Here is a 23412-nt window from a genome sequence, read left to right as displayed (position 1 = left end):
TGGGCAAACCGCCCAGGTAAGTTGAAAATCTTTCTAATCCCTTCATCTGTCACAGGTAAAGTGCCTTAATTACCTCAATGAGGTACTTAAGGTATTCAATGCTTTAATTGCCCGCTGGACTGTTGTAGACTTCTATGATTCTATGACTTCCGCTTTCAGGTCGCCCGCGTGCACACAGGTGGGTCCCTGGGAAACTCAGAAGTCGGCTGGTTGGAGCCGGCTTCCGAACCCGAATGGGATTTCCGCGATTTTCGGAACCCCCACCCCCGCAATTGCCTCCTAAAATCACCCCCCAAAGAGTCTGCAAGGGGATATAGACAGATTAAGTGAGTGAGCAAAAAGGTGACAGATGGAGTATAATGTGGGGAAATGTGAGGTTATTCATTTTGGTAGGAAGAACAGGAAAACAGAATATTTTTTAAATGGTGAGAAACTATTAAATGTTGGTGTTCAGAGAGACTTGGGTGTCCTCGTACAAGAAACACAAAGGGCTCGATTTTCGGATGTCCGAGCGGGTGTGTTCGTGGCCGGGGGGGGGGGGGGGGGGCTCCGAAAATTGGGGATTCCCGGGGCGGGTCCGGAGCCCGGCTCCAACCCGGCCACTTCCGGGTTCCCCAATGACGCACTTAGATGCACGCGCAGCCCCCGCATGCAGGACTCTCGCCAGCAATTAAAGCCGGCAGGATCCCACTTAAATCAATTAATTTGATACTTCAGGTCGTTAGGAGCCCTGATTTGAAGGATATTTTAGGAGGGGTGGGATTTTCAGGTCAACTGAGCATGTTTCCCCTACTGGAGGAAACACTCCCAGTTGAAATTGAGGTGTTGCGGCCACCTGCCTGTGGCAGCTGCGAAGGTCCATTTGACAGGGGGGTGGGGGGGAGGGGTAGTGGAGGAAAGAGACCCTCACTCATTGCAGGAGGCCACACTGTCACTTTGGACAAAGTTTGGCCTGCACCACCCTCCTCCTGACGCAAAAAAATCACAAACTTGCAACCTCAACTCCGGTGTGCAGACATTTATCTACCTTGTGGACCCCCTCAAATGAACATCTTCCGGATGGGGGCCGCCATAGCTGCAGTCATGACCTCCTCGGAGGACGAACAGCGTCACCGGCCACGCCGTCCACCTGACACATACAGTGCTGTGACACATCCACCTGCACAGCAGGAGGGTGGGCAACCGCAGAGAGAGATGCGTTGCAGAAGGCACTACCCTCGCCACAGGGTCTACAGACCAAGGCTCGGCTTCCTGGGCCTCTCTGAGGAGCAGTGCACACGGAGGTTCAGAGTCACTCAACATGCAGTCGTGGACATCTGTAGCCTCCTTGATGCCGAGCTGCTCCCGGATGGCCCGAGCACCATCTTCTTATCTGTCGTCGTCAAAGTCACCACTGCCCTCAACAACTTCTCCGCATCCTTCCAGGGTGCCAGCAGGGACATCTCCAGCGTCTCTCAGTCGTCTGCACAAAAGAGCCCTGCAAATACACCTACACCCGCTCTGCAGTGACACAATGGGTGGCATCAGGTGTGGGTCTTCATGGTGATCCTCAAGAAAGGGCATTATTGCACAAACCAGACAAGATTTGCAAAGACGTGGCAGTAGTGGTGATAACAAATTTTTATGTTTTTTTGCAAAACAAACAAAAGTAAATCAAAAACATGACATTTTGTCTTACACCCTTGTGCATTCCCTTTGTGCTCACAAAACCTTCGCCTTACGTTTACGGGAACCCCTACGTGGTGCTACCCCTGTGGCTTCAGCAGAGGTAGTGACAGGTTGCTCTTGTCCATGCCCTGACCGATGAGATGCTTTGTGCGGACCCCTCCTGGGTTTCGGTGCCCGTGAGGACCCCTCCAAAGACTGCTCCACCTGCACCTGTGCAGGGGCAGATTCGAGCATCTGGAGAGGAGGCAGAACTGCGGGTACTGGTTGAGGGGGGGGCAAAGGGTGAGACGTGGAAGTGCTTTGAGTGGCGACCCACTTCCACGTCCCCTTTCGCCATCATCCCTCTCCTGGGCCTTCTGGCATCTCTTCTCCTATCAAAGCAAAACACAGAGGCATGATTGAGTGATGGCTGCATAGTGACCCGCGGCATGCATTGGTGTGGATGGAGGTGACCGTGAGGGAGATGCATGGGAGGGTGCGTGAGACATAGCCATGAGATTGTATGAGGATTGGGTTGCGTGGTAGTGTTCGAATGGGAACTGGGGCAGTGAGTAAGTGCAGGCAAGGTGAGGATGATGGTTGAGTGGATGTGAGGAGTGATGCGAGAGCATTGTGGTGACAGTGCAGAAAGAGTTGTGTGGTGGTGGAGGTGATGTGGAAGACAGAGCGTGGGAGAATGCGCAAGTATACTCATTTTGGCTGACCTAGTTAGGTCATTAAAGCACTTCCTGCACTGGACCCAGGTTCGGGAGATGTTACTGCTGCTGGTGACATCCTCTGCCACCTCGAGCCAGACCTTCTTGGTGGCAGAGGCAGGCCACTTCCTCCCGTCCACTGGGAAAAACATTTCCCTCCTCCTCCTGACCCCATCGAGCATCACCTGGAGTGAGGAGTCTGAGCACATCGGAGCAGCCTTGCCTCTGGGCTGCTCCATGCTGCAAATTTGGTTGTTTGCTGCAGGAGGAGCATTGGAGGACTGCCCCTTTAAAAAGGGCTCCTCCTGCTGATAGCCTATGATGCGGGTGCGCAGTGCACCCGCTGCGCAGGTCTAGAACGGGAAACCCGGAAGCATGCGTAAGTGCCTTCAATTAGGCTGTGATCGCGTGCGGAGCACCCCGATTTCACTGGGCGAGTTACCCACGCGCCCAGTCGACCCCCCGCTACCAACCAGCCTCCCTCCTAATATTGGACCCAAAAAGTTAGTATGCAGGTACAGCGAGCAATTAGGAAAGCAAATGGCACATTGGCCTTTATTGCAAGGGGGTTGGAGTTCAAGAGTAAGGAAATCTTACTACAGTTGTACAGGGCTTTAGTGAGACCTCACCTGGAGTACTGCGTACAGTTTTGGTCGCCTTATCTAAGGAAGGATATACTTGCCTTGGAGGCGGTACAACAAAGGTTGACTAGATTAATTCCTGGGATGAAAGGGTTGTCCTACGAGGAGAGGTTGAGTAGAATGGACCTATTCTCTCTGGAGTTTAGAAGAATGAGAGGTGATCTCATTGAAACATAAGATTATTAGAGGGCTCGACAGGGTAGGTGCTGAAAGATTGTTTACCCTAGAGTCTAGAACTAGGGGGCATAGTCGCCGGATAAGGGGTCAAGTCTGAGATAAGGAGGAATTTCTTCACGCAGGGGTTTGTGAATCTTTGGACTTCTCTACCCTAGAGAGCTGTGGTTGCTGAGTCATTGAATATATTCAAGGCTGAGATGGATAGATTTTTGGACTCTAAGGGAAATCAAGGAATACGGGGATCGGGCAGGAAAGTGGAGTTGAGGTCGAAGATCAGCCTTGATCTAATTGAATGGCGGAGCAGGCTTGAGAGGCCATATGGCCCTACTCCTGCTCCTATTTCTTATTTGTTATGTTTCCATGCTACAACTCTGCCTTTTGAGTACTTAATCTCAATCAAGAAACATTTGGGCACCAAATTTTGTAGACTGAAATGTCCCTGAATATTCTAGTGTTGGATGCTCCTAATTGTGGCTGACGACTGGAATGGATGTCAAGCAAGATGGAACCCTTTACTGCTAGGAGTCCATTTATAAAGATACAACACTAGTAAGGCGAATCTTCAGGTTATACTCTTGGTACAGAGGTGGAAAAAGTGAATGGCACAGAACTGATGAAACTTGATATTTCTTCCCCCCCCCGCCACGCCATTTGATAGAACTGATATTAAAATTGAATAAACAGCTAACAATCTAATCAGTAATTGAAACCCAAACTACAGTAGTGTACCCTGGGCTTGAAACGATAGGATGAATGACTCAACTCCAGCAGGTCTGTAGATTCTATTCATGATTATAGGTCATATCAGAAATATTGCAGTTATTCAGTACAATAGGAAACTATTGAAACTCCCTTGATTTTTACAGTTCAAGGCTGTAAAAATCTAAATGTTTTACAAAACTGTACATACAAGACTGTAGACAACTAATCCTGAGAGTGAAATCAGTAGAAATCCATACTTCTGCTCAATTTAATACATCTAGGAGATACGAACCCACCTTGGCACCTCTTTGCTTTGTTCTCGGATACATTGGTCCAAAAGCTCTATGAACCGTTGAGGAAAAGCAGAAAATTCTACTAGCAGTCCTTGCTGATTCTTTAAACTGTAAAATTAAATAAATAATTAGCTATATGTTGTGAACCCACATCACTGGATTGGGATGAGATTGCCCAAACTAATTTTTCCCAGGATTCTTAACATCCCTCGATGTGCTCGAAGAAATGGAGGGTAGAGGAAGAAACAGTATTTAAAATATATAGCAGTTTTCCCCTCTCCCAATCTATCCTTCTAGCAAGTAGAAATAATTTTTAAAACAAAACTATAAAATATACTGAAACTTGACTCCAGGACTAGAACAGATGTTCCTGATTATTTCCCATGAAACTATTTACTAAGGTTTATATCGACTGATAATTCTGTGCCATGTGAGGAACTAATATCACAGGTCGTCAAAGAAGTTGCACTGAATTTTAAATAGATTAAAAAGACATAATTTTTTATATAATTTGGGCTTGCCGTTAAAACTGGTTACTCCTGCTCACCACAAATGAGAGCTCACATGAACAGGCCCACTAGATGTTGTGCTTGCTTCAGGACTAACAATCTACTCTTTTGCCACCAGTTTATATAGGATACAGTAGAGATTGTCCATTGTCTAATCTTAATCTTTCTCTTGGGTGGAAAAAGACCACACAGATGAACATATACTTCAAGCTAAATTTCTAATTTGAGTTTAAAAAAATATATACACAAGCAAGCTAAATCAGCAGTAAAAATTGTCAATACATGTACTACTTAACTTCCCCAGCATTATACATTTGAACTGTTGAGTTCATCATAAACATTTCAGAATACTCAGACTCCTTATTTGCAGGTACTGAAGTAGCAAAATATCGGTTTTAGGTGCCATGAAGTTCCTTCTCACCAGTGCCTGAGACATGTAGCTCCCAAGTGAACTGAAGGCACTAGAACTGCCACACATACATACCTGGTTCAGATGCTCACGAACATCTCAGAAAAAAAATCTTTCCCATTAAGCAGGTTTCTTTGAAGAAGTCCCATATCCTTTCTCAAACAACAGGAAACAAGTTTTTCTTTGTCTTCCAAGCAGAAGAAAGTACGAACTGCTAGCTTCTGACACCTGGATAGCTGTTGAACCTTTTAACAACTGATGGGCATTATGTGACCATTATGCGGCTATTGTCTCAGTGACAGCCTTACACATTAACATTTCACAAGCTTTTACATTTAAAAATAACACATGTAACAATATTAGTAAAGTCAAACGATGCAATCTTGGGTTATGTTTCTAACTATACTATCACAAACCATGAGACCCATAAAAGCAAACAGAACCAGTAACTTTACATGTGTTCTATCAAATAATAAGTCAGAATTTATTACCTACCTTTGAAAATCTTCTTCACCAATCGTAAGATTATACAAGAAGAATGGATCTGTGTCATCAGTCAAACGGATGGTTAAATCCTAATACAGCACAGAAATTAGTCATTTAGAAAGAACAAATTGAAATAGCTCTTAAGTGTTAATACTTAGTACTTTAAAATTCAACAGTGGCAGAGGCAGACAAAAAAGAACCTTTGAACCCGTAACATACCGTTTTATGGTGCAATGTTAGTTCTTTGACATACGACACCATTACACTGCCAGATTTTCTTTGTAATTTTCAATGATATGCAAATAAAAGTCTGTAATCTTCAAATGGTGAATGTAAAATTAATTACAGAAATGTGTATATATATTCTTGAAGCAAGTCTAATTGCAAGAAAATTAGCAATAATTTACACCAATCATCAAGTTTCACTCAAAGTAGCCAGAAGATTGGTGATGCAGTAAATGCCAATGTCACAGGTTGAGGTACATTGTTGAGAGCAATACATGATATTGGCAATAACTATTGCATTACTGACACCTACAGATGCTGGTAGGTTCCACATAGCTCACCATACATCTTCAACTGGCCCCTCCATTGCCTTAAATGTGTGTTTTTTGCAACATTTATTGTCCAGCATGTTTTTCTCCATTTCAAAAAAATAACAAAACTACAAAGAGAAACCATGCATGACACATGTAGATTTTCCTCCTCCTTCAATATAAATGGATTTCAATGTGGCTAACTAGAAAGCCCAAGTAAAGGCAAGTGGTAGAAAACCTACTATATGAGAGGGTGACAGGATGGACTGGGCCACATTTGTGGTTTTTTTGCTAACACAGCTATTTTTTTCTTTCCTGTTTGTGAAACTATACTACGGAATAAATGGTCTTGTTAATCTTAATTCTTAGATATCAATTGCACCTCATCGTTTCAGCACAGTAAAGGCATGCATCCTGTACAATGTTTGACCTAAAAGTGCTCAATGCAGAGTGTAGATGCGTAATTTCCCAGCCTTCAAAAAAAGGTCAATCATTTATTTGGTCAGCCAGGCATCTGTATGTGCGAAGCTTCAACAGCTGTTGCTTGCCTTTCTACAACCAATCATGGTTGGTACCAAACCATGAAGATACAAGCATTTGTTCTCAAACTCCAGGTGATGCCTTCCATCAGCTATTGTCACAAATCTCAGTTTTCTCATCAGCTACATGACAAACAAATCTTTTGCAATGGTGGAAGGACTATGCAGGATATCTTGCAACATGCCAGTCATTCTAATGTTCTGGACATCCAAGTCCATTGTTGTTTACTAGGCTCATTCATCACCAAGTATTCATGTACGGGGCTTTCGCAAAAGACTACAATGCAGGCTAAACAGCGGAAGCAACATGCTGTAGACAGAGCTAAGCGATTCCACAACTAACGGATCAGATCAAAGCTCTGCAGTCCTGCCACATCCAGTCGTGAATGGTGGTGGACAATTAAACAACTAACGGGAGAAGGAAGCTCTGTAAACATCCCCATCCTCAATGATGGCAGAGCCCAGCACGAGTGCAAAAGACAAGGCTGAAGCGTTTGCAACCATCTTCAGCCAGAAGTGCCGAGTGGATGATCCATCTCGGCCTCCTCCCAATATCCCCACCATCACAGAAGCCAGTCTTCAGCCAATTCGATTCACTCCACGTGATATCAAGAAACGGCTGAGTGCACTGGATATAGCAACGGCTATGGGCCCCAACAACATCCCGGCTGTAATGCTGAAGACTTGCGCTCCAGTACTAGCTGCGCCTTTAGCCAAGCTGTTCCAGTACAGCAAAAACACTGGCATCTACCCGATAATGTGGAAAATTGCCCAGGTATGTCCTGTCCACAAAAAGCAGGACAAATCCAATCTGGCCAATTACCGCCCCATCAGCCTACTCTCAATCATCAGCAAAGTGATGGAAGGTGTCGTCGACAGTGCTATCAAGCGGCACTTACTCACCAATAACCTGCTCAACGATGCTCAGTTTGGGTTCCGCCAGGATCACTCAGCTCCAGACCTCATTACAGCCTTGGTCCAAACATAGACAAAAGAGCTGAATTCCAGAGGTGAGGTGAGAGTGACTGCCCTTGACATCAAGGCAGCATTTGACTGAGTGTGGCACCAAGGAGCCCTCGTAAAATTGAAGTCAATGGGAATCGGGGGAAAACTCTCCAGTGGCTGGAGTCATACCTAGCACAAAGGAAGATGGTAGTGGTTGTTGGAGGCCAATCATCTCAGCCCCAGGACATTGCTGCAGGAGTTCCTCAGGTCAGTGCCCTAGGCCCAACCATCTTCAGCTGCTTCATCAATGACCTTCCCTCCATCATAAGGTCAGAAATGGGGATGTTCACTGATGATTGCACAGTGTTCAGTTCCATTCGCAACCCCTCAGATAATGAAGCAGTCCGAGCCCGCATGCAGCACGACCTGGACAACATCCAGGCTTGGGCTGCTATGTGGCAAGTAACATTCGCGCCAGACAATGACCATCTCCAACAAGAGAGAGTCTAACCATCTCCCCTTGACATTCAACAGCATTACCATCGCCGAATCCCCCACCATCAACATCCTGGGGGTCACCATTGACCAGAAACTTAACTGGACCAGCCATATAAATACTGCGGCTACAAGAGCAGGTCAGAGGCTGGATATTCTGCAGTGAGTGACTCACCTCATGACTCCCCAGCGCCTTTCCACCATCTACAAGGCACAAGTCAGGAGTGTGATGGAATACTCTCCACTTGCCTGGATGAGTGCAGCTCCAACAACACTCAAGAAGCTCGACACCATCCAGGACAAAGCAGCCTGCTTGATTGGCACCCCATCCACCACCCTAAACATTCACTCCCTTCACCACCGGCGCACTGTGGCTGCAGTGTGTACCATCCACAGGATGCACTGCAGCAACTCGCCAAGACTTCTTCGACAGCACCTCCCAAATGCATGACCTCTACCACGAAGGACAAGAGCAGCAGGCGCATGGGAACACCACCACCTGCACGTTCCCCTCCAAGTCACACACCATCCCGACTGGGAAATATATCGCTGTTCCTTCATCGTCGCTGGGTCAAAATCCTGGAACTCCCTTCCTAACAGCAATGTGTGAGAACCTTCACCACACGGACTGCAGCGGTTCAAGGCAGTGGCTCACCACCACCTTCTCAAGGGCAATTAGGGATGGGCAATAAATGTTGACCTCGCCAGCGACGCCCACATCCCATGAACGAATAAAAAGACAATCAATCTTGGACTTCAAAGATTACATAAGCCAGCCAAGCTTTATTTATACTTAAGGTATACTGTAGGGCTTCAGCACTACAGTCGGGATGTTGTTAAGAGTCAATATAAATATAAAGTATGCTGCTGCTGGCACACCCTTCTACACTATAATCCTGTCCTCACAGATCTACACTAGCTCCCGCTCCTTTAACTCCGCAAATTTAATTCTCATCCTTGTCTTTAAATCCATCCATGGCCTCGCCCCTTCCCTATTTCTGTAACCTCCTCCAGCACTACAAACTACCCCCACCCCAAAATTACTCCGTTCCTCTGACTACGTCTTCTTCTGCATCCCACTTTCCCACATCCCCTCTCCCTTCACCCCATAAGGGAATATCACAAAGTGTCCATGCTATCAGGTGCCTGTTATGAAGCTCCCTTCCTAAACCTCTCCACTTCCACCCCTCCCTCTCCTCCCTAAAACCCACCTCTTTGATCAAGCTTTTGTTCACCACTTGAAATATCCCATTCTTTGTCTTGGTGTTAACTTTTGTTAGATTTACACCTTTGTGAAGCACCTTGGGACATTTTCTATGTTAAAGGTGCTATATAAAGGCGAGTTATTGTTATTGTTGGTTTGCAGAATTGGCAAATGAAAACAAAAAGGTAGTGAGGAAAATATAAAATATGCTATAAAGGGATTTGACTACAAAAGGTCATTTACTGTACCTTTTTATGAACTGGATTAGAAGAGGATTGCCATCCTACCGTCAGTCGAACATTTTCCCTCCTGTAACAAAAGATCACCAGGTTAGTACAAACTAAGATAATGAGTTGATTCCTGTAATTGTCCTTAACTGCTCAAATTATTTTGGGAATGTATGTTGGCAAGGGCGTAGGCATATTTTTTTCTTTAGAGGGGTGCAACTTTGGTCGGGGGCCCCTGACTGACAGAGGAATATCACAATTCCCTGAGGAGGTTATTTATCTGAACTATGAAGAGGTTCTATGAAAATGAGCAGAACAATCTTCCTGACAGTCTCCTTCATAGACACATCCAACACAATGAGAACTTAGTAAATCAGTTTACTCAGTTCAAGCAGTGAGAGTGCCCATTGGTGCCATGTGAAAACCTAATGTGAGTTCTGATTGGTCATGGGTACATCTTTTCTGACTAGTTGCTCCTATTCTAGCCCTACCCACCAACAGTTTCCATCTCCCAGTCTTACTCTCTCCAGCTTCTTCGCACTTCTCTCATACACCTGTCCTGAGCTCTCCAAGCTCTACTTAAGACTCAAGCCTCGGGTTCTGAGTGAAGTTTAATTTAATTTTATCAATTTTTTTTTAAAACTTTGCACACTACTCCAGCAGTGAGTCTCAGGAAGAGCCTCAAATGTCAGCAAAATTCAAATCAAGTGCATTCAGGAAGTGGGAAGACACCAGGGAGAGCGAAACCAGCTACCACATGGCACTGGGAATGGGGAAAGAATAGAACCAATAAAACGTAGAAGGACAGGATGCAAGAATAAAGAAAAGTTGGAGACATGGTTAAGATAAAATACAAAAACAGAAGTGCAACGAGGAAAAAGGGAAAGACGAGGAGAGAAAAATAAAAGAGACGGAGCAAAAGAAGGGAGGGAGGAAGAAAAGTGTGGGAAAAATTAAAGACAAAACTTAGGAAAAAAAATTAAAATATATTGGGCCCAATCTTGCTGGAAAAATAACGGTGTGTTAATGATGCATGCAGTTATCAATGCGCAAATCGATCTGCAAGTTCAGGAGATTGAGAGATACACCGTGAGTTGCAATTTACGCTTCTCCGCCATTTTCTTCGCACAAACAGCATCTCGCTCTTAGCCTCCCCATTATTTTTAAGAACTTGCTGGATTTGCACATTAATTGCCCATTAAACTCGCCACAAAAAGTTAGGGCTGGAACTTAACAGCATAAGTACCTTTTTAACAACGTGATAATTGTTAATGCAATGCCAATCAATCTTTCTGGCCCAGAAAGGAAACAATTTAAACTATTCAATCTCATTCCTGCAGGTAGTAAATTGTTTGAGATTTTAAAAATGTCAAATTTTAATTTTTTTTCTTTACTTTTCCTTTCTGTCTCTTTTTTCTCTATTTCAATCCAATCTTTCTTTCCCTCTCTTTATTTCTCTTCTGTACCGGATTTGACTCGAATTCACCCTCCTTCTCCGTCATTCCTCTGTTTCTTTCTCAATCCTTAAATCTCATTCATTAAAGAGATACACTGTTGGTCCCACCGTTCACTAAGGTCCCAGATGCCCAGTTGCCCTCACCGCGCCGTTATCAGCTCGCACTTCCAACAAGTTACAGCGCATTCTGATGTGTGCTGGATGGGAAGTGAGAAACTGCAAAGAGGAAGTAATTATTTGGTATATTAACTATCTTGTGCTTATCCTTGGTTTGCATCTTATGGTATTCTCACCTCTCTCTGATTGCCCCCTTTCTGTTTCTGAAAGAATTTCTTACCGTTATGTTTTACACCTGGAGTTGCGCATTTTTCCAGGTGCCCTTTTGACTCTCTGAGCTCCCTTTTAACATATTTCTACTTGTTCCTATATTCATCCAGAGAATCCCTTCACCTTTCTCCCTGCAGGATTCGTAGAGTTCATTCTTCTTCCTTATTTCACTTTTAATTAATTTCTTAAATCGATTTAGTGTCTGATCATAAGTATATAATTATTCTGCATCATCAGTATTATGCCTTTAAAACTTTTCCACTTGTCCTCTCCTGGAGGTATTGTTGGACAATGTCAATATTTACATCAGGGATGTCCAAACCACAGCTCATGGGCTACTTGCAGCCCCCAAGTCCCCGAGTCTTGCCAATCTGGTCCACAAAATCCATATTATACTGATACTTCTTATTCAATGGTTTGAAATTTGTGGACCTGGAGGTTTGGAAAAGGCTGTTTTTAGCATTATTGCCTCACTGGTGGATAAATCCTGAATCAGAACACCAAAATCTATTAGTGTTAGCACTTGTATTATTGGCAAATTAACAGGAACATAGATTTATATAGCCCTGAGGCACCATGATATGCAGCTAAACAGCCCATAAAGACAAAAAGCTTCAGCAATACTGACTGACATTAAACTCTAACAAGATCTTATAAAACAGCCTAAAAGTAATATTATAGCCAAGGTTATAAAAAAATTAACCAAATACCCTGTTTACAGCAGCAAAAGGGGATAATTTGTTCTAAAAAAAACTTACATTTATCTAGTGCCTTCCATATCCTTTGGAGCTCCCCAAACATTCACAGCCAATGAATTACTTTCGAAATGTGGTTATAGTAGTTTTGTAGGCAAACGTAGCAACTAATTTGCACACAGTGAAGTCCTACAAACAGCAAACGAGATAAATGACCAGTGATCTGTTTTGGTGGTTGTTGAGGGATGAATGTTGGCCAGGTCACCAGAAGAACATCCTGCTCTTCTTTGAAAACGTGCCGTAGGATCTTTTACATCCACCTGAAAAGGCAGATGGGGCTTCAGTTTAACGACTCATCCAACAATGCAGCGGTCCCTCAGTACTGCACTGAAGTGTCAACCTAGATTGCCCATTTGTATCTTACGTGCTATATACTTTTGCAACTTAAAGTTTATAGTGGCATATCAGGATCAATAGAAAGCAGACCTCCCCTTGGTTGGGTAATGTCTCAAAGTGTCAGTAAAGACATGTTCGAGTATAGATCACCAGCAAACACTCAACTCAACTCCTTGCATAAATATTCTTACATTATCGCATCACTATTACAGTTTTATGCCTCTTCAGATCACAGCCATACAGTTTATTTTACAACAGCACTATAAATTGGGTCTCCTTTAGTACCGTTGCATTCAAAAATAAGATCAACTCCCATTTCTGTCCGTCCTTATTAAATAACTGAACAGGAACTACATCAGTGGAAAAGGTAAAAACTCCCATTATTAAACCAGTCAAATCAAACAATTTATTAATCAATGGATAGTTCACATTTCACAGAACACTGAAATTGCAGAATAGGAAGCAGTTAAAACCTCCTCTCATCTGGCGTTTAAGGATTGTACTACAGCGATCAGAAGGCCAAGGCAGATTGTTGTGACGAAATCCTCAACACTAAAGAGAAGCAAATCACTGAAATTACACATGAATTCAAATGTTCCCTACAGTTAACTGTAGATAACATTACAATGTGTGTTAAAAGGTTTACAGTCATAAAATTTTCTTTAGCATCCAACGCAGAACAAATCCAACTTTTATTTCAAACAAGGATGGTATTTTATATGATTCCTTTGGTACAAAAAGAGCCAAAATAATACACTAAATCAGAGATCATGGCATAGGACACTGCAGTAAGGACTAGCTCATTTCCTTTATGAATTATGGGAATGTGCACAATTTTCACTGTGTAGAGAAGTGACAATTTGCTAATGGCTCAAACTTACAGGTTGACAGTCACTTGCAACAACAACTTGACACCGAGCCACATAAGGAGATATTAGGACAGGTGACCAAAAGAGGTAGGCTTTAAGGAGTGTCTTAAAGGAGGAGAGGTAGAGAGGCGCGTAGGTTTAGGGAGGGAATTCTAGAGCTTAGGGCCTAGGCAGCTGAAGGCATGGCCGCCAATGGTGGAGAGTTGAAAATCGGGGATGCGCAAGAGGCCAGAATTGGAGGAGTGCAGAGATCTCGAAAGGTTGCAGGCTGGAGGAGGTTGTAGAGATAGGGAGGGGCAAGGCCGTGGAGGGATTTGAAAACGAGGATGAGAATTTAAAAATCGAGGCGTTGGTGGACCAGGAGCCAACATAGGTCAGCGAGCACAGGGGTGATGGGTGAGCGGGACTTGTTGCGAGTTAGGATACGGGCAGCAGAGTTTTGGATGACCTCAAGTTTACGGGAGGTCATCCAAAAGGGAGGCTGGCCAGGAGAGCATTGGAATAGTTGAGTCGAGAGGTAACAAAGGCACGGATAAGGGTTTCAGCAGCCAATGAGCTGAGGCAGGGGCGGAGACAGGTGATGTTATGGAGGTGGAGGTAGGCGGTGTGGCAGAAAAATGTTACAGAAAGATCCTGCAGATGCATTAAAAAATATGGACGCGTCTATATAGGGAATTACAATTATCATAACTGCATTATAATTACAAGCCTCCATAGGTGGTGCTATGTGCAGAAACACCAAATTGCATCAGCACAAAGTGAACTGTGTAGGGTCAAAACTCCGCTACACCAAGGTCTCAATCTCAGCCACACAGCATAATATAGACGCTCTCCTGTGGGGAGGAGGGGAACAGAATGGTCGAAGACCATCTGCCTTATGGTTAGGCTACAGCACCACACACACACACCTGAAATTGCCCTGAACAATTTATGAAGAAATTATCATGGAGAAGGGAAAAAAATTAAGTTCTTATATTCTTTATGACTAGTAGCACTAATATTAAATGTATGTTGGCTTGTAATCAAATATATTGAGCATAAAATTTCAGTCATAACGTGTATGAAATGTAAGATATTAAACCTTACCATTTATTATATATTGAATTTGGTCCATGGGGCATATATTTCATTGAGAACTCACAAATACCTGCATTAACTGTTACCCCTGCAGGTGGCACTGTGATCGGGATTTTCAATGTTAAATGTGTCACACTCTGCTATTTTATAATGTGGAGATGCCGGTGATGAACTGGGGTGGACAAATGTAAGGAGTCTTACAACACCAGGTTATAGTCCAACAGCTTTATTTGAAATCACAAGCTTTCGGAGCTTTCCTCCTTCGTCAGGTGAGTGCAGGGTTCCATAAAGGCACCGCATATATAGTCACAGAACAATGCCTGGTGATTACAGATAATCTTTCCAACTGCCCGTTATCACACCTCGGCCGAGAGGTAATCACAGCAATCAAAGGAGTGGATGGTGTTCAGACAGGGGAACATTACACCCAAGACTACTGAATTCACAAGCGGTCAGATCACAAAGACAGAGAGAGAGAGAAAGAGAGAGACACCCGAAAGGCAGAGAGAGAGAGAGAGAGAGAGAGAAAGAATGACCAGTTGTATTAAAAACAGATAACTTTTTTTTCGCTGGTGGGGTTACGTGTAGTGTGACATGAACCCAAGATCCCGGTTGAGGCCGTCCTCACAGGTGCGGAACTTGGCTATCAATTTCTGCTCAACGATTTTGCATTGTCGTGTGTCTCGAAGGCCGCCTTGGAGAACGCTTACCCGAAGATCGGAGGCTGAATGTCCTTGACTGCTGAAGTGTTCCCCGACTGGGAGGGAACCCTCCTGTCTGGCGATTGTTGCGCGGTGTCCGTTCATCCGTTGTCGCAGTGTTTGCATGGTCTCGCCAATGTACCATGCTCCGGGGCATCCTTTCCTGCAACGTATGAGGTAGACAACATTGGCCGAGTCGCAGGAGTATGAACCATGTACCTGTTGGGTGGTGTCCTCTCGTGTGATGGTAGTATCTGTGTCGATGATCTGGCATGTCTTGCAGAGGTTGCCGTGGCAGGGTTATGTGGTGTTGTGGACGCTGTTCTCCTGAAAGCTGGGTAATTTGCTGCGAGCGATGGTCTGTTTGAGGTTAGGTGGCTGTTTGAAGGCGAGTAGTGGAGGCGTGGGGATGGCCTTAGCGAGGTGTTCGTCGTCATCGATGACATGTTGAAGGCTGCAAAGAACATGGCGTAGTTGCTCCGCTCTGGGGAAGTACTGGACGACGAAGGGTACTCTGTTGGTTGTGTCCCGTATTTGTCTTCTGAGGAGGTCTATGCGATTTTTCGCTGTGGCCCGTCGGAACTGTCGATCGACGAGTCGAGCGTCATATCCCGTTCTTACAAGGGCGTCTTTCAGCGTCTGTAGGTGTCCATCACGTTCCTCCTCGTCTGAGCAGATCCTGTGTATTCTCAGGGCCTGTCCATAGGGGATGGCCTCTTTGACGTGGTTAGGGTGGAAGCTGGAAAGGTGGAGCATCGTGAGGTTGTCCGTGGGCTTGCGGTAGAGTGAGGTGCTGAGGTGCCCGTCTTTGATGGAGATTCGTGTGTCCAAGAATGAAACCGATTCGGAGGAGTAGTCCATGGCGAGTTTGATGGTGGGATGGAACTTGTTGATGTTATCGTGTAGTCTCTTCAGTGATTCTTCGCCGTGGGTCCATAGGAAGAAAATGTCGTCGATGTATCTGGTGCATAGCGTTGGTTGGAGGTCCTGTGCAGTGAAGAAGTCGTGCTCGAACTTGTGCATGAAAATGTTGGCGTATTGGGGTGCGAATTTGGTCCCCATGGCTGTTCCGTGTGTTTGGGTAAAGAACTGGTTATTGAAGGTGAAGACATTGTGATCCAGGATGAAGCAGATGAGTTGTAGGATGGCATCTGGAGATTGGCTGTTGTTGGTGTTGAGTACTGAGGCTGTTGCAGCGATGCAGTCATCGTGGGGGATACTGGTGTAGAGTGCCGAGACGTCCATCGTGGTGAGAAGTGTTCCTGGTTCAACTGGTCCGTGGGTGCTGAGTTTTTGTAGGAAGTCTGTAGTGTCGCGACAGAAGCTGGGGGTTCCATGTACAATGGGTTTCAGGATGCCCTCGACGTATCTAGAGAGGTTCTCACACAGGGTTCCGTTGCCTGATACGATAGGACGTCCGGGTGTGTTGGCTTTGTGTATCTTTGGGAGGCAGTAGAAGTCTCCCATGCGGGGAGTACGTGGGATGAGAACGCGTAGGATGCTTTGAAGGTCGGGATCGAAGGTCTTGATCAGTTTGTTGAGCTGGTGGGTGTGCTCTTTGGTCGGATCTGCAGGTAACCGTCTGTCGTGTTCCTGGTTGTCCAGTTGTCGGTAAGCCAGAGCAAAGGACTCCAAACTCCAGTAGCCCCACTGCAGCACTGTCAAACTCCAGGTCCCCCACCAATTCTGCCAAAGCCCAAGTCCATTTTCCAGTTCTACCAAAGCCCAGGATAATCACCCTGTGCCACCAAAGCACAGGACTGCCCCCAAGTGCAGCTAAACCTCATTCCCTCTCCCCCTCCCTGATATACACCTCCAGATCATGCATCTTGTATACGATCTTGCTGTGTATTCTCAGCTTTAAAATTAATAATAGAGGACAGCCATAGCAACGGGAAATTGAGGAGCAAATATGTAAGGAGATTACAGACAGCTGCAAGAAAAATAGGGTGGTAATAGTAGGGGACTTTAACTTTCCCAACATTGACTGGGACAGCCATAGCATTAGGGGCTTGGATGGAGAGAAATTTGTTGAGTGTATTCAGGAGGAATTTCTCATTCAGTATGTGGATGGCCCGACTAGAGAGGGGGCAAAACTTGACCTCCTCTTGGGAAATAAGGAAGGGCAGGTGACACAAGTGTTAGTGAGGGATCACTTTGGGACCAGTGATCATAATTCCATTAGTTTTAAGATAGCTATGGAGAATGATAGGTCTGGCCCAAAAGTTAAAATTCTAAATTGGGGAAAGGCCAATTTTGATGGTATTAGACAGGAACTTTCAGAAGTTGATTGGGAGAGTCTGTTGGCAGGCAAAGGGACGTCTGGTAAGTGGGAGGCTTTCAAAAGTGTGTTAACCAGGGTTCAGGGTAAGCACATTCCTTATAAAGTGAAGGGCAAGGCTGGTAGAAGTAGGGAACCTTGGATGACTCGGGAGATTGAGGCCCTAGTCAAAAAGAAGGAGGCATATGACATGCATAGGCAGCTGGGATCAAGTGGATCCCTTGAAGAGTATAGAGATTGCCAGAGTAGAGTTAAGAGAGAAATCAGGAGGGCAAAAAGGGGACATGAGATTGCTTTGGCAGATAAGGCAAAGGAGAATCCAAAGAGCTTCTACAAATACATAAAGGGCAAAAGAGTAACTAGGGAGAGAGTAGGACCTCTTAAGGATCAACAAGGTCATCTATGTGCAGAACCACAAGAGATGGGTGAGATCCTGAATGAATATTTCGCATCGGTATTTACGGTTGAGAAAGGCATGGATGTTAGGGAACTTGGGGAAATAAATAGTGATGTCTTGAGGAGTGTACATATTACAGAGAGGGAGGTGCTGGAAGTCTTAACGCGCATCAAGGTAGATAAATCTCCGGGACCTGATGAAATGTATCCCAGGACGTTATGGGAGGTTAGGGAGGAAATTGCGGGTCCCCTAGCAGAGATATTTGAATCATCGACAGCTGCAGGTGAGATGCCTGAAGATTGGAGGGTAGCAAATGTTGTGCCTTTGTTTAAGAAGGGCAGCAGGGAAAAGCCTGGGAACTACAGACCGGTGAGCCTGACATCTGTAGTGGGTAAGTTGTTGGAGGGTATTCTGAGAGACAGGATCTACAGGCATTTGGACAGGCAGGGACTGATTAGGAACAGTCAGCATGGTTTTGTGAGAGGAAAATCATGTCTCACGAATTTGATTGAGTTTTTTGAAGGGGTAACCAAGAAGATAGATGAGGGCTGTGCAGTAGACGTGGTCTACATGGAGTTTAGCAAAGCCTTTGACAAGGTACCGCATGGTAGGTTGTTACATAAGGTTAAATCTCACGGGATCCAAGGTGAGGTAGCCAATTGGATACAAAATTGGATTGATGACAGAAGACAGAGGGTGGTTGTAGAGGGTTGTTTTTCAAACTGGAGGCCTGTGACCAGCGGTGTGCCTCAGGGATCGGTACTGGGTCCGCTGTTATTTGTTATTTATATTAATGATTTGGATGAGAATTTAGGAGGCATGGTTAGTAAGTTTGCAGATGACACCAAGATTGGTGGCATTGTGGACAGTGAAGAAGGTTATCTAGGATTGCAACGGGATCTTGATAAATTGGGCCAGTGGGCCAATGAATGGCAGATGGAGTTTAATTTAGATAAATGTGAGGTGATGCATTTTGGTAGATCGAATCGGGCCAGGACCTACTCCGTTAATGGTCGGGCGTTGGGGAGAGTTATAGAACAAAGAGATCTAGGAGTACAGGTTCATAACTCCTTGAAAGTGGAGTCACAGGTGGATAGGGTGGTGAAGAAGGCATTCGGCATGCTTGGTTTCATTGGTCAGAACATTGAATACAGGAGTTGGGATGTCTTGTTGAAATTGTACAAGACATTAGTACGGCCACACTTGGAATACTGTGTACAGTTCTGGTCACCCTACTATAGAAAGGATATTATTAAACTAGAAAGAGTGCAGAAAAGATTTACTAGGATGCTACCGGGACTTGATGGTTTGACTTATAGGGAGAGGTTGGATAGACTGAGACTTTTTTCCCTGGAGAGTAGGAGGTTAAGGGGTGATCTTATAGAAGTCTATAAAATAATGAGGGGCATAGATAAGGTAGATAGTCAAAATCTTTTCACAAAGGTAGGGGAGTCGATAACGAAGGGGCATAGATTTAAGGTGAGAGGGGAGAGATACAAAAGGGTCCAGAGGGGCAATTTTTTCACTCAAAGGGTGGTGAGTGTCTGGAACGAGCTGCCTGAGGCAGTAGTAGAGGCGGGTACAATTTTGTCTTTTAAAAAGCATTTGGACAGTTACATGGGTAAGATGGGTATAGAGGGATATGGGCCAAGTGCAGGCAATTGGGACTAGCTTAGTAGTATAAACTGGGCGACATGGACATGTTGGGCCGAAGGGCCTGTTTCCATGTTGTAAACTTCTATGATTCTAAATATATATATATCTCCACTCATTTACAGCTTTCACAGAATAATGGATAAAGTTGTGAAATTCAATCCCTAAAGCACCAGTAAAAAAATCCCAGAATACAATTTAATAAAACTAGAATTTGACTTATTCAGTCATTGTAAATCAATGGCCCCAATATTACCCAACATGGCAAAAACACCTTATTATGAAACTGCGAATCCACTGACTCACTGAAGATCTGCTAGTGATAGATAAAAATATGGAATGTGAAACTGTGAGAGACATGAATAAAGCCCCATCTGCATTACTGGAACATTATTACTATACGTTTGCAAAAATTACTTCTGTTGCAGTAAACAATTTGTTGAAGTTGATACCGAAATATCAGAACAGACTACCAGTAGCAAAAATAATTCATGAAAGAACCTATTAGAGCACAGCAATGCCTCAGCGAGTTTGACCCCCAGTCTGTGCAGTTAGCTGATCTCAGCCGAGGCATCTACAATTCTCAACACCGCAGGTTATAGAAAGTGAAATTGGCCACGGTTTCCATTCTTGATTGCTAGCAAGTAATCTCTAATAAAAGTGTGCATATGGGGACAATGAGGGATTTAGTTCTGCTGCCACATTCAAACAGCACAATGGCATTCACCATCAGGGATTATGCAAAAATAACAGCTTTCAGGAAAGGAGGAGAGGGGAGAAAAAAGCAAGCATCTATTTTAAAGTTGTTTTACATTCTGTTAAAAATCCATTTATTTCATTGCATCCCATTAGCAGCATCTGAAATTATATTCTGTTCAAATGAGTTAAAAAATTAACGTAATCTTAAATGCACAAGCTTCATACCTACATATGAGACTGTTACCAACTGAGAAGTTGACATGCTTTGTATTAGAAAAATAAAAACAAACTGAAGAATAGTATCAGTGACATTTAACTTGCTGATGTGTACTTTCCCAGCCAAGGGGAATCCTAGGCCAATTGCAATGGCCAGTTGCTGTCTTGGCTGAGATCAGCTAATTTAGTGCCAAATCAGCAAGAACAGTGCTTTTCAGTTTTCATTGAAAAATCAATAGAATCACAGGTGGCAATTGTACAATTAAGCATAATGCTTCTGCTGTATTTTGAAACAGGGATGGTATACTTAATTGTTTAGCAAAAAAGGATATATAACTTGCATTTATACAGCACCTTTAACGTAGTAAAACATCCCAAGGCACTTCAATGCTGGTCTAATAGCAATTGGGGGCAACTTTGAAAAACTGGAAAATCATTGAGTAAACAAAAGTCAGGAGAAATGAGGAACTCAGTTAAAAACTATTGGGGGGGTGGAGGGAGTAGATTGGATAGCACAATTAGACACTGGTCTTTCACCTCTAAGGCCCGAGTTTAATTCCAACCTAGATCGACAGGATTGAAGTCTCCTCTGTTCTGATGAAAGGTCTATACCTGAAATGTTAACTCATCTGTTCTTTCCACAAATGCTGATGGACCTGCTGACTGTTCCCAGCATTTTCTGTTTTTGTTTCAGAGTTCCAGCATCTGCAGTTTTTTTGCTTTTCATTAGGATTAAAGTCTCCACTGTGTTCTGGTTCCAAGGATCTTATCTGAAATAAGTCTGGTCATTCTCAACCTGGTTCCTACAAGGCATGGCCCTAAAACCTTTCAATTGGTAAGCTCCTTTGGAGAAGTCACAATGTGGCTGGGAAAGGAAAAAACATCACAGTGGTGTAGCAGAGGCTATCCTTATGAGTTGGGGTTAAGGCATGTTTTTGGAGCAAAGGAGCAAGTTTTACCCAGCATCTAACAGGATTGGATTTTGACACTGGAGTCTCCAAAATGGAAAGTGTTCCATTCCCCAGCACTAACAACCCCTCACTTGGATTAGCCCAAAAATTCACATACAAAAAAAAACTTCAAATAGCCACATTAACAGATAAATTAAGTTTCTTTAACCTTTGGAAAGAAGGGGGAAAAAATCTAAGAGAATGCTAAGGTGGGCAGAGTGGTTAACCTATTAATAAATAGGAAACACCATGATTAGGAATTGTATAATGGTTGGGTTAGTCACCATGGTATGCAAACTTGCTAACCACAAGAGCTGCTTGCTGAGATACGTATCCTATAAATGGCACATACTGCGTGACTGAACATCGATTTATAACTACTAAATCACAAATATGAACAGCAAAAAATTCTTACAATGTCATTTACAAACTAGCTACAATTATCTTAACCTAAAATGCAATACACTTAGCAAGCTAGGATTTATTTACATCCTTCCTAAATATGTCATACACCACTGCAGCTGAGCAGGCAACATCTATGGACTTCTGGATAGGCAAGTGCAGACAAAAACCCTGTAATTGTTTTTTTTTAAAAACACACGCTGGATTTCATGAAGGGAAATTGTAGGTTTTTTCCTGGCTGATGAGCTAAGATAGGCTTAATGGCCTTCCTCGTCCATATCTATCTTACAATCTGAAAATCTCACTCTGTTATAAACTTTAAAATTTGAATGGCTATGTGACTAACTTTATGACAACCCAGACTTTTTAAGTTTGTGTTCCCACCTAGTGCATTTCCCATATCGGTTGCTAAAATAGTACTGAAATTCTCTCTCAGCAAGTTCATTTTTGCCAACTTTCAAAATAGACACCAAATCCTTCATACATATAAACCACAAATATCCATTTACAGAAAACATTTCAGAATGACGTTTTGAGGACAAATTAAGTGATGGGATTAAACCATTAGCTAAAACCCGAAACCTGTGAAAATCCAAATTTTCATAATTGTGAAATTAGGAAGTATTTTGGATAACTACAACTCTTCCGTTACTGAAATATACAAGCAAAAAAAATGTTTGTGCACTGCAAAGAAAACTAATATGATAATTCCAGTCATCCTCAGCAGACAAGCAACATCCTTTAAGTCAGGTAGGCTTTCTACTTCCTGGTAGGGCACTTTATTATATTGAGTTTTCACGTACTTTCTTTTCTTATTTTTTTCCAAGATCTACTGGTTTCCCTGTATCTTTTACTATTCCACGTCAAAGAGAGCAAATGGGCAATTTGTTTCCAAACATCTGCCAGTATCACATCATAACTGGCCATTAGTAGAATGACTCATCTTCTGTCTTTCACTCTGTGAGGAAGCGCATAACCTTTGCTTAGCTCCTCTTCCAACAGAACGGCCAACAGCAGGTACTCAACATTTATAGTAATGCAAACACATACCCACGCCCTTTATAGGATGTTTGTACATTGATGCACTGCACCAACCCACCTTCATTATTGTCTCTAGCCAAGTCATGTGGCTTCTCTCATTTCTTGAATTCAAGAAACGGCAGAACTGGCAGCCGAGGATTCACCCCACCCTCAGCTCCCAATACTGACCACAAAAATAGTACATGAGCTCCCCTAACAGCTCAGCATATTTAGCTGAGCCATAAAGGCCAGGAAGATCCCAAATTCAAACCCCAGGTCTTTGCTGAGTTACTTGCTCTCATAACAAGTGATAATGGAGTGGAGAGCATTAAAATTGCCCTCTGTAGGTTAAGAAGAAAACTGTCTAGATTTCCAGCACCTGATCACTATCCAGTGACCCTTACTGGAAGAGAGTGTGTGTTTCTATCAGAGGAGCAGAGGATTGAGCTTAAATGTGATACTCCTGCAGTCAGATAGCCTAAAGAGGCTGTCAAGGCTTGCATATGAAGAATTGTGATTTGCAGACATACTGAGGGCATTCAACACCCATAAAGCAATGCCTCAGCAAGGAATCAACACGTTTGAGAAGGGGAAAGCGAGAAAACTGGGAGAAAGTTGCATAGCATAGGGGAAGAAAAAGAAGTAGAAAAAAATACAAGCGGTGTGGAGCATGTGGATGGGCATATCTGAAATACACAAAATGGCTTCCGACAAGCCTAACAAATTTGATAGAATTTTTTGAGGAAG

The 23412-nt window shown here is 43.7% G+C and overlaps 1 protein-coding gene across 2 annotated transcripts in view; it reads right to left on the bottom strand.

The window, feature by feature from the left end:
• The window catches only part of LOC137321054 (spindle assembly abnormal protein 6 homolog), a 66150-nt gene that overhangs the window by 35236 nt on the left and 7502 nt on the right, over window positions 1–23412 (bottom strand). For both annotated transcript variants that reach the window (XM_067983213.1, XM_067983214.1), the window contains exons 2-4: window positions 9548–9608; window positions 5590–5669; window positions 4180–4284 (exon numbers count right to left, since the gene is read on the bottom strand). In XM_067983213.1, the coding sequence (XP_067839314.1) occupies window positions 4180–4284; window positions 5590–5669; window positions 9548–9608 (246 nt within the window). The remainder of the gene's footprint in view (window positions 1–4179; window positions 4285–5589; window positions 5670–9547; window positions 9609–23412) is intronic.

The sequence above is a fragment of the Heptranchias perlo genome, chromosome 4 (assembly GCF_035084215.1).
Source record: "Heptranchias perlo isolate sHepPer1 chromosome 4, sHepPer1.hap1, whole genome shotgun sequence".
In the NCBI taxonomy this organism is placed as follows: domain Eukaryota; kingdom Metazoa; phylum Chordata; class Chondrichthyes; order Hexanchiformes; family Hexanchidae; genus Heptranchias; species Heptranchias perlo.
This window is presented reverse-complemented; position numbering and strand designations above follow the sequence as displayed.